The sequence below is a fragment of the Cyprinodon variegatus genome, unplaced genomic scaffold (genome assembly GCF_000732505.1).
Source record: "Cyprinodon variegatus isolate N-32 unplaced genomic scaffold, C_variegatus-1.0 Scaffold1924, whole genome shotgun sequence".
Classification (NCBI taxonomy): domain Eukaryota; kingdom Metazoa; phylum Chordata; class Actinopteri; order Cyprinodontiformes; family Cyprinodontidae; genus Cyprinodon; species Cyprinodon variegatus.
Window position 1 is genome coordinate 29,097 of NW_015152377.1, and position 10,197 is coordinate 39,293.

The following is a 10,197-nucleotide window of genomic DNA, read 5'->3' on the forward strand; positions in this document are numbered from 1 at the left end:
ACATTAATCAGTCATTAGAACCGGATCTCAGGCTCGGTTCTGGTCCAGAAGCTCAGCTTCCACATCATGTTTCCTAATGAAAAAGGTAGAAAATGACGAGCTCCACCAGGCAAAGATCTACTTCCTGTTATTTAAACCTGCTAGAAAGAGAAACCAAGTGACTGAGACTGTGGGAAAGGAGTAGAAACAAAACCAGCAGCTGCTTTAGAAACATTCGGAAAAAAACAGGAAGCGTAATTCATTTTAATCCCAGTTTAACCTGCTTCTACCCACAATGAATTATGGGATAGTGTTGGCCGCCGCAGTCATCATACCTCAAGAATACAAGTTATTGTTGCACCCTTTAAAAGAACTAAAAAAAACAGATATTTGCTTTTGTGCAACTTTATTAAATTAAATCCAGGCTTTGAGCATACAGCATATTTATAGTTTTCTCTTTTTGTTAAATATAAACAGATCATCATTCTTCCCCCATCATGTCCTCTTAAAGGAGTATTACCATGACAGAAATGTATCAAATACAAAAAAATAAGAAGTAGTTTGAGCCCATATTTGGTCATAAACCAAATGAATTGTACTAACCCAATAATAAATCAGATAAACGCTTCCCCAATGAGATAATTCTACCTATCAATTTGAACTTTATCACATTCTACACTATTGTATTTCTAGGCCTCCACTTTATGGATTTCTGAATCAGGCCGATCAGCGGCCATTTTCTTGAGTCAATAAACGGTAGAAAATAAAGAAAAATTGTCATTATTTTAATAAACCCGCTATAAAGAGACACCGTGTGACTGAGACTGTGGGAAACGAGCAGAAACTGAAAACAGCAGCTGCTTTAGAAACATCTGGAAAAAAAACAAGAAGCCTAATTCATTGATTTTTAATCCCAGTTTTATCTGGATCCACCCGCAAAGAATCATGGGATAGGGCAGGCCACAGGATGCATCGTACATCTAGAGGCAGGTTATCGATTTCTGAATCCCTCCGATCAATCAGCAGATAGGCGGCCATTTTCTTTAGTCAATAAACGGTAGAAAATACACAAAAACTGCCATTATTTTAATTTAAACCATGTGACTGAGACTGTGGGAAAATAAAACCAGCGGCTTCCTTAGAATCATCTGGAAAAGTCATTCTGCTTTTGTTTTTTTGTTTTTATCACAATTTAACCCGTTAAAGCCTGAAAATTACATTTAAAAAATAAAATTAGAGTCATCATTAAACTTCCTGACAACTTAGAGTTAAATTAGATCCTTTACTTGCATCCATTTTGAAACATTGGGCGTTTCTGTATAATATTGAATGCGCTTTCTGCTCACTAACCGTATCTGATTGTGTGAATCGGGGTTTTTCACGAACAAAAATATTGCGCTGATGATGCGGCGTTCTCAGCAGCTCATGTATCAGATATGATGCGCTTGGCTTTAAAGGGTTAATCTGCCTCCACCTGCAATGAATCATGGGATAGGTTGGGTTCTATCGCGTTCTGTATCCGTCTGATCAATCAGCGAACGGGCGGCCATTTTCTCTAGTGAATAAACGGTACATTGTTATAGTAAACGGTAATCAGTCCGTCTGTCCGCAGAGCTGGAGGCTGCCAGAAAGCGGCTGCTGGAGAGCGAGCGAGAGCGGAGCGAGCTGGCCTCGCTCGCCCAGCAGAGACTGCAGGAAGTGGAGGAACTGAGGAGGTGGGTCTGCCTGTTTCCTTAGCAACGGCTTCAGAGAATTCACTTTCTATGAGAATGGGATGTCTGATGGAATGCGATCGTCCTCAGCATTTATCTTTATGAAATCAGGTTTGGGTTTTTGATGTCATCTGACTGCAGGAGATTCTGATTCGCTCCATATTTTTTATTCCTTTGATTTTCTCATGATTCCTGAGGGAGATGGTTATCAGAGGCTGATCACCCCTCGTTAGCGCCTGTACCAGCCTGGAAAATCAGCCTGAAAAGAGCAAAAAATCCTCCAGTGCATGCCCGGCTAAAATGGAAGGGCTTCAGATCCACTCTCTCAGGCGGACAGAGTTCGGTGCTTTTAACTCAGAAATAAAAAGCTAGATTTGGGATCAGAATAGAAGACATGCTAGCTAGCACCACTGGCCACCAGTTTAGCATTTCCTCCCATTCTGCACAGCCAGGAAGGTTTACCGCTATAGTAGATACGAAGTTATGGCTTTTAGTTTCACATTTTTAGCGGCCCCATCTTTTATTCCCCCATGAAACATTTCTAGAGGCGCCACGGCTCTGATCGCAACCAGAACCAGCTATTTAAAATGCTAACAGAACAAATTCCTCTGAAAACAGAGCTAACTAAGCTAGCTAACAGCGGTGGCTAACAGTGTGCTAGTGAAATACTCCCATCTAATGATACATTTTCTATGTATTTTATTGATCATCTTTGTATTTAGCAACATATTAGCTTCCTGTTTGGTTTGATCTTCTACGTTTAATTAGCATCACGCTATCCGCCGTTATTTCATTCATATCAGGGATCGATGTCGACCTTTTTAATCCTCCTTTAGACGCTAACGGCTCTGAAATCCTCTCTTCTAGAGAGGGAAGGCGGTTCTGGTGTGAATTCTGGATCAGAACCCTTTCAATGCAGCGTTCCGGATCCTTCTCTCTGTGTTTCAGGCTCCTTCCGGCCCGCGGCCCGTCGGACCATCAGAACTCTCCGCGGTTCTCCCCAGCCGCGGCCTCCAGCGAACACATCCAGCGGTACCTGGCGTCGCTGACCCAGGCGGAGCCTCGGAACCTCCGAATGGCTGCGGAGCGAGACGGAACCGGGTCGGAGGCGCCAGAGTCCTGGTCCAACTGGAGCAGGAGGTCCGAGTCCAGCTTCAACACCAGAGACGAGGCGGCGTTCAGGGACGGCCTGGCAGCTCTGGACGCCAGCATAGCCAGCCTGCAGAGAACCATCCAGCTGGACCTCAGGAAGTGACCTTTGGGAGGCTGCTGGGACGCCGTCCTGCTGCTTTTATATTATATTCTATTAAAGGCGTTTAATTATAATCGGATGTTTTCATCGTTTATTTGGCGACTCGAACCCAAACATGGATCCTCGTTTCTCTGAACCAAAAAAACCAGATCTTTAGATTACGGGAGGTCCATCTGGACTGGATTATCCTTTAAAACAGGGATGAACGACGGGCCCTAAACGCATCATTCCAGAACAAACTCAATAGGCCATAAAAATGTTGATGTTGCATTAATTGATCTAATCAATTTTTTAGTGTTAAACCATAAAATGCAGAATTAAATCACTAAATGTCAATATTCAATAATAGATATCTCCAAATTATTAAAAAAATCTATATTTTTTAGAGTTTTTTTTTTTAAGTATATAATTTTTGGGAGTTTATTATTTTTAACGGCCATTTAATGTATTTACTCTCTGATAACTTTTGATTTAATATAAAAACACATTTACCTTTATATCAATAACTTATGTCATGAATAAAAACCTATTTATTGATTAAATTATAGTTAATATATTTCTAAACATAACGATCTTTAGGATCTGCTGCGTTTGGACCTTTGGAAAGCTTTCAGGAGTGGCTTTGCCACCAGTGCAGAGCAGCGAGACAGCCAACATGGCCGCCACCTGACATACAGAAATAAATGGACGGATGCGAGACGTTTGAGTGAAACAGGTTTTATTAACAGGAGTCAGAACGTAGAAAAGCAGGCGCGGTAAGGCAGCTGTGGCTCCATAATAAACGTTCCCTTTGGTTCCTGGGAGCAGCTGGACGACTGCATAGTGCAAAACAGGAGAGAAAGGTCCGATCTGGAGGGGGGGGCATCAGACCTACTGGACGCTGCTTCAGAACGCAGCCTGGAGGGAAGAAGGAAGGAAGGAAGGGAGGACACAAGGGTAGGAGAAGGAAAGAACAACATGAACAGAGAGTAAAACCATCTAAAGGAATGAAAATAAGGAAAGGAAGGAAAGGAGACAAGGAGAAGGAAAGGACGCGAGTAGGGAAGGAGGGACAGAACAGGACGGAGAATAAAAAAAAATTAAACAGAAATATTAAATTTTCCTTTTTTCCAGACCTGGAAGAAACTGAATCCAGATCCAGACTTTCCAGGCTGCATGGTAACCATGGTAACCGCATTCAGACCCAGCCAATCATTGGCAGCATCTCATCATCTGCTCTGATCCTCTGAGCTCTACCGCCACCTACTGGTGGAACCGTGCTAACACCCACACCCCCCCAGCACCATGGCTATGAAACACCGAGCATCAGCTGTGAGGCACGGCGGCGGCAGCATCATGCTGTGGGGAACCTGGATCAGTCATGTTTGGTTTGAGTCTCTCCTGCCATTGGAGCAGAATTTATGGAGTGAATTTAGGGCCATTATTCTGACAACCAAAAAAAAGTGATCAAGAAATGAAACTTTTCAAAAAAACAAAAAAAAAACATTTTCTACATTTTTTCCCCTAAATATTCATTATACGGAGAAAAAAAATTGTTTTTGCGTTTTTTTTTTCTCATTCTAATGTACAAATTTTTTGCTTGAAAAAAAAAAAAAAAGCGTGACTAAATTCACTCCGTAGAAAACATCCAGTTCTGGACTTCCGTTCGGTAAACTCCAGGCTGTCACCTTTTCTGGATGCACAGTCACCCACAGACCATGACGCCGCCACCACCGTGCTCCGCTGTGGCCTCCTCTCAGAGTGCGGGCCTGGTTTGATCGGACCGATGAAACCAAAGGGAGGAGGCTCGGAGTTCTCCTCAGGTCCGATCCGCCCGGGGCTACGAGCCGTGGTAGAGGTGGACGCCGCTGTCGCTCAGGTCCTCTGCCGTGTCCCCGAAGCCGTGGTAGTGTCCGTAAAGCAGGGAGTCGGCGCCGGTCAGCCGCCAGTGCTCCGGCCGGCCCGAACCGGAACCTCCGGCGAGGTGCAGCGAGCCGCACATATCGGCGGCGCTGGGCAGAGAGAGGCGGGGCTCGTCTGGTTCGGCGTCGGAGGGTGGGCGGGGCTCTTCGGTGTTTGGATCGGAATCTGGAGAAATGGAAGCAGAAAACGTGAGGAAAAACCCGCCATGTTGGATCAGAACCGCCTCTGTTCTGGACTCACCTGAGCTGAGCTCCATGTTCACGGCCCCCAGCTCCTCCACGCCGCCGCCGCCGCTCGGCAACAACGCTGCAAAAGGTCCAACAGAACCGCCTTTTTTCAGAATGTTCACAATATTAACACCCGAAACCTGAACTTTTGCGACCTACCTTCTGCTCTCCTGGCCTTCTTCATGGAGGCCGTCTCCTTGGCGACCAGCGGCCTCTTCCTGCAGTGCTGCCCCTCGCCACAGGGGGCGACGTCTCTGAGCACGGCGAGCCGGCACAGCTGCGTCTGGGCGATGGCGCCGAAGCAGTCGTGGAAGCCGTTAGCTTTGGCTAAGTCCGCCGCCGTCTGTCCGCTGGCGTTCCTTAAACTGGAACAGAACGCAGCGTTCCGCCTTAAGATCATTTCAACCAATCGCAGATCGTTTCACGCATCCTCATGCTTTTATTTTGTAAGAATAAAACAAAAAGGAAAAGACTTCTAATTCGTTAGCAAACGTGGATTCCGAATGCAGCGCGGCTTTTACGTAAACAGAACGGAACACAAACGCATCATCATCATCATCATCATCATCATCGCCTCCAGGCACTCATTTCCATTACATTTCATTCCACCTTAATAAACCAAAAACCTTTGTTTTTATTTTTGATTCAAGTAAAAAAGCAAAGTTTGAAAATGGAAATTAAAGAATAAAATAATGAAATCCAGAAAGAAAACCTTAAACTTTTAATTTATAAGAAATTTTTCTGATTTATTTCCCTGTTTTCTGGCCATTTGTTCAGATTGTTTCAGTTCATTAGTTGATTTCCGGCGGTTTGCAGCGATGCGATGAGCCGAGGCCATGAGGCGTGTCGGGTAGTGGAGTGGGAGGAGCCAAATGAAGCCTCTCTACCCGCCGTACCATGTGACCAAGTCAGGAAGTGGTTATACCATAAAGAAGATGGCGGAAGTGCATCTATATCTACCGCTGGCTTGAACCACATTCCTTTGATGTTGGTGATGCGTTCCTGGAGCGCAGCGTGGAGAAGGAAGCGCCTGGCTGACCTAACTTCCTGCTCCAGCTGCTAAACGCCATCTGGCCCCGTCTCCTCAGCCGCGCCCAGCGCCATTTATTGTTCAGACCTCCATCTATGGTGGTGACGTCTTCCCCGGAGTTCATGACCTGCATGGTTCCCGCTCCACGCCATTCCGTTCGCTCCATCGTCCTTCTCTCCAAACACAGAGTTTCATTTATTTATTTTCTGACTTTTAAGTCGTCTCTCGGTTGAATGGAGCCGTAAACGACGCCAGGCGACTTTCCCTTCAGCACTGAACCCACATCTATCTGGAGACATGAGCAAGAAACCATGCTGTCCTAAGGCCCGCCCCCTTCTCCTTCTGATTGGCTAGTACTGATAGTTTCAGAGCACTCCTTTGCTACCATTGGCTGGCAAACCAAAGAGGGATTTCCATTTGATGTATTTTTTTACGCCACAGGTAATCGCCACGGGCTGGAAATCCAGCTTCGGGCCGGAAATCTAAAAACCGATGGTTACAAGATTTTATCTGGTAATAATGAGACAAACTGATTTATTTTCCGTGGCGAATGCGATGTGGTTCCGTTCCAATCAGCTGTTTTTACGTCGTCTGTTTTTAGCGATGCTAACGCGCCTCCAGCTGCTAGAACAAGGCTTTAGTTGAATAAATGATCTTTTTCATCCTCCTCTGAACCGGTTCCATCTGGCTGAGAATCCGCCGCTTCCCGGACCCTCCCACCGCCGCATGCCCCGCCCACTCACCGTGGCTCTGCTCCGGCTATCAGCAGCACCTGGATGCACTCCACGCTGCCACAGCGCGCCGCCTTGTGGATGGGAGCCTCGCCGACGCAGTCCTGAGAAGCAGACAGAACGGAGAGAGGAGGAAGTGGACGGGAACGCCATCGGAACCGGCATTAACCGCCGCGCCGCGCCGGCATGGGACGCACCTGTTTGTTGATGTCGGCGCCGGCCTGGGTGAGCCACACCACGCAGTGGGGGTGTCCTCCGAAGGCGGCGGTGTGCGTGGGCGTCTGGTTGAAGCGGCTGGTCACCGTGTTCACCTCGCAGCCCCTCTGCACCAGGTGGACCACGCACTCCAGCTGTGGATCGACATCTGACCTTTGAACCTGCTAGCTGCAGCTAGCCTAGCTTCTTTAGCAACTTAATGTGCAGAAACCAAACAACTCCGGTTTATGGGAAATAAAATATGGATTCTAATAAAAACTTTTCATTAATGCTGTGATTCTTTATTTTATAATCAAGGTGGTTTTTTTTTAATTTGATGTTTTATCAACATGATCTAAACGCTGCGGTAAAATCTAATTTATTTTATTTCTATTTCCATTTAACATAAACACTGACAGGAAGCAAAGACATCAGGAAATCTACAAAAATTCTAAACCATTTAATGGCGTAGAAGAAATGCGGATTTATGGAAGGCGATTTGGGCCACTGGAAAAAAAAAATGATTTTTACATTTTATTTTACTTTAATATGTAAAAAAAAAATATTATGGGATCAAAGTCAGAATTCTGACTATTTTCCTATGTTTAACTGAAATAATATTTAAATATATTTTATTTTTCAGTGGCTCTAATCCTCTTCCGTATGGATTTGTACAAATTTATATGTTATTGTTGACATTAAGTGAAAAAAAAAGACACCAGCAAATGATTAAAATAGGGAATAAAGTCACAAAAATAAATATTTTCTAGGTTTCTATAGAAGAGATAAAACACTACATGTTAGAAATATAACTCAGGGGATCAGGTATTTAATTTTAAACGACTTAATTAGATCAAAATGTATGGAAGAGGATAAAGGCTACAAAAAAAAAAAAGCTAATTTATTTTCTAATTTCATTTCAGTAGAATATGGGGAAAAAAGTCAGTATTCTGACTTTAACCTAAGAATTACTTTTACTCATATTAAACTGAAATAAAATGTAAAAATCGGTTCAGTTTCTTTTTTTTTTGTGGCTCTAATCTTCTTCCGTACTGCAATCTCTTCTTTCATGGCCAGAATTCTGAGATTAAAGTCAGAATTCGGACTTTTTCCCATTTTATCCTAAAATAAAATGTAAAAAAAGAACTTTTTTTTTTTTTTAGTGACCCTAATCCTGTTCTGTATAAATGACATCAATCCACTGATCTTTATTCATTCACTGTAATTCCTAAAAAAAAGTGAAGCCACTGTCCGCCATCTTGGTACTCCCCACTCCCAGGGAGACGTGCAGTAAAATGCCTCCCTGTGCAGCTGGTTTCTGGCAGTGGGAAAACGTTCCACTGGTAATTTCACAGTCAGTGGATGAACTTTTAAAGGAAATCAATATATAGGCATGGATGCCTCCTGCAGTAGAGCATGACTGGCTGTCTGCAGACAATAGGAAAATACCACATCTTTAACAGACCTGTGATTCAATCCTGATGTAAGAGATTGAAATCATATGTAATAAATATGTTTATTCTGCTCCATTAACACATTCATTTTATTGTGATGGTTTGTATAACATGTTATATTACATGATTTATAGACTTCATAATGACTCTGCAATGTGATGGGCCTATTTTATTTATAATAAGTTAAAGTTATTTTCTATTAATGCTGTGAAACAGCCAGTCGGAGTCAAAGTAATGAATTTATCTTTATTTTAAAAGTCTTAGATTAAAGTCAGATTTCTGAGATTAAAGTCTTAACTCCCCCTGAACGGATTGCTTACACTGTGACCGGACTAACTAGGGAGTACCAATATGGCGGCCGGCCAACCAGTGAATAACTAGAGGTCAGAATCCAGCTACGTTTTAAAATAAAAACAAACAATCAGCACTTCCGGGTTCCGGCTTCGCGCCAGAGCAGCGATTGGCTCAGCGGGAACCAATTAGAAAGCAGCTCGGCTTAAATGTTGTTTAAAAAAAAAAGAAAAACTTTATTGAAAGCGACCGAGCAGCAGTGAACAGAGCGGGATAATCCTCACATTAAACTCCTAAAAACACGTGTTTTTCTTTTGAACTAAAGTTAAATCCTGGCGCAGCTGCTTTGCGCCACATATATAAATAAATGCCTGATCATATAAATGATTGTAATGGTGTCAGTGGAGTTAGTAGTGAGTACCTGTCCGTAGTGAGCAGCCCAGTGAATGGGCGTCCATCCATAACAGGAGTCCTCTGCGCTCAGATGAGCCCGGTTTGACTCCACTAAGGACATCAAAGCCACCAGGTCTCCATCGCGGCACGCGCGGTGGATGGGGAAGTGCTGGAAGAGCCAGCCGTCAGCCGACAGCTCGGCTCGCGCCCCCGCAGACATCAGGAAGCGGCAGGCTGAGCGGATAAACGCGCTTCTTGGAGCCACTTGTGCTCTCAGAGGAGAGTTTGAAACACAAAGGAAAAGGATGCGTTCATGCGAGGCCGGAAACCCGGCTTTCCTGTCTCAGAAAGTAAAATAAAAAAACAGAAATACTGTAAATAGAGGCGCACACCCAAGTGGTGCATTCAAACAGTCTGTTAGCCACACATTCAACCACTTTTAAACCAATAAAACCACCTCCCCCTCCTTAAAAAAGTTTTCTTTCTCTGTAATAAGTCAAATAAACAAAATAAAGTTTAAAGTAATCAATTTTCCTCCTTTCTAAGCTTAAATAGAACCGCATAACTGAGCAACAGTTATTTTTAGTTAACAGAAAATAAAAAACTGCAAAGATTATTCCACTTTATATGTCCAAGCAGCGAAGGACGAAATGATTTAAGTTAGAACACTGCTTTGTCCGAAACACCTTGAACGTAGCATAATCCCCAACACACGTATGGAGAATCCGAAAATGCGGACTGGATTTTTCTCGCGATATTTCCTCCAAATAGGGACGGGAAGTAACCCCTGAAGCTTGAATCACGAAAACAGGTGAGTGATTCAGTTATTAGTGTATAATATGATTATATTTGAACAAACAATGGCGGACCAAATAAAAAAACTTTCTGTTTTTTAACTTAAATAAAAAGAATAAATGCTAGCTAACTTGAATGTTGTTAATATTCCATTAAACTTTTAAATCCTGTTGCTTAAATTCCAACAGCTGCAAAGAAGGGAAGATGGCGGCTTTACATGGCGGGAAAGCCGTGGA

General features: G+C 43.6%; 2 protein-coding genes across 4 annotated transcripts in view; one reads left to right on the forward strand and one right to left on the reverse strand.

Annotated features, from left to right (window-relative positions):
- Positions 1–2,946, forward strand: part of ccdc14 (coiled-coil domain containing 14) — a 9,303-nt gene extending 6,357 nt beyond the window's left edge. Inside the window, exons 4-5 of the mRNA XM_015404977.1 lie at positions 1,592–1,694; positions 2,640–2,946. Coding sequence (XP_015260463.1) covers positions 1,592–1,694; positions 2,640–2,946 — 410 coding nt within the window. The remainder of the gene's footprint in view (positions 1–1,591; positions 1,695–2,639) is intronic.
- A 688-nt stretch (positions 2,947–3,634) lies between these two features.
- Positions 3,635–9,480, reverse strand: LOC107104856 (ankyrin repeat domain-containing protein 10-like). 3 transcript variants are annotated; one of them, XR_001482296.1, is made up of 7 exons: positions 9,195–9,480; positions 7,031–7,183; positions 6,846–6,937; positions 5,232–5,437; positions 5,086–5,151; positions 4,611–5,010; positions 3,635–3,840 (listed from the first exon to the last, which is right to left on the reverse strand). XR_001482296.1 is itself a non-coding variant. In XM_015404974.1 (6 exons), exons 1-6 carry the CDS (start codon positions 9,384–9,386, stop codon positions 4,763–4,765), a joined length of 957 nt encoding a protein of 318 aa, XP_015260460.1. In that variant the 5' UTR covers positions 9,387–9,480; the 3' UTR covers positions 4,521–4,762. The 3 variants fall into 3 exon arrangements, 1 of the variants encoding a protein (XP_015260460.1); XR_001482295.1 differs by having other exon boundaries at positions 3,635–3,921; XM_015404974.1 differs by lacking the exon at positions 3,635–3,840 and having other exon boundaries at positions 4,521–5,010.
- Between the last annotated feature and the right edge of the window lie 717 nt (positions 9,481–10,197).

What these genes read in the sequence shown, in the direction of transcription:
- LOC107104856 (XM_015404974.1), bottom strand. Translation starts at nt 9,386, where the DNA reads ATGTCTGCGGGGGCGCGAGCCGAGCTGTCGGCTGACGGCTGGCTCTTC. An exon ending in GCGCCGACATCAACAAACAG is followed by an intron (nt 6,938 to 7,030) that starts GTGCGTCCCATG and finishes TCTGCTTCTCAG; the next exon opens with GACTGCGTCGGCGAGGCTCC. An exon ending in GAAGGCCAGGAGAGCAGAAG is followed by an intron (nt 5,152 to 5,231) that starts GTAGGTCGCAAA and finishes GACCTTTTGCAG; the next exon opens with CGTTGTTGCCGAGCGGCGGC.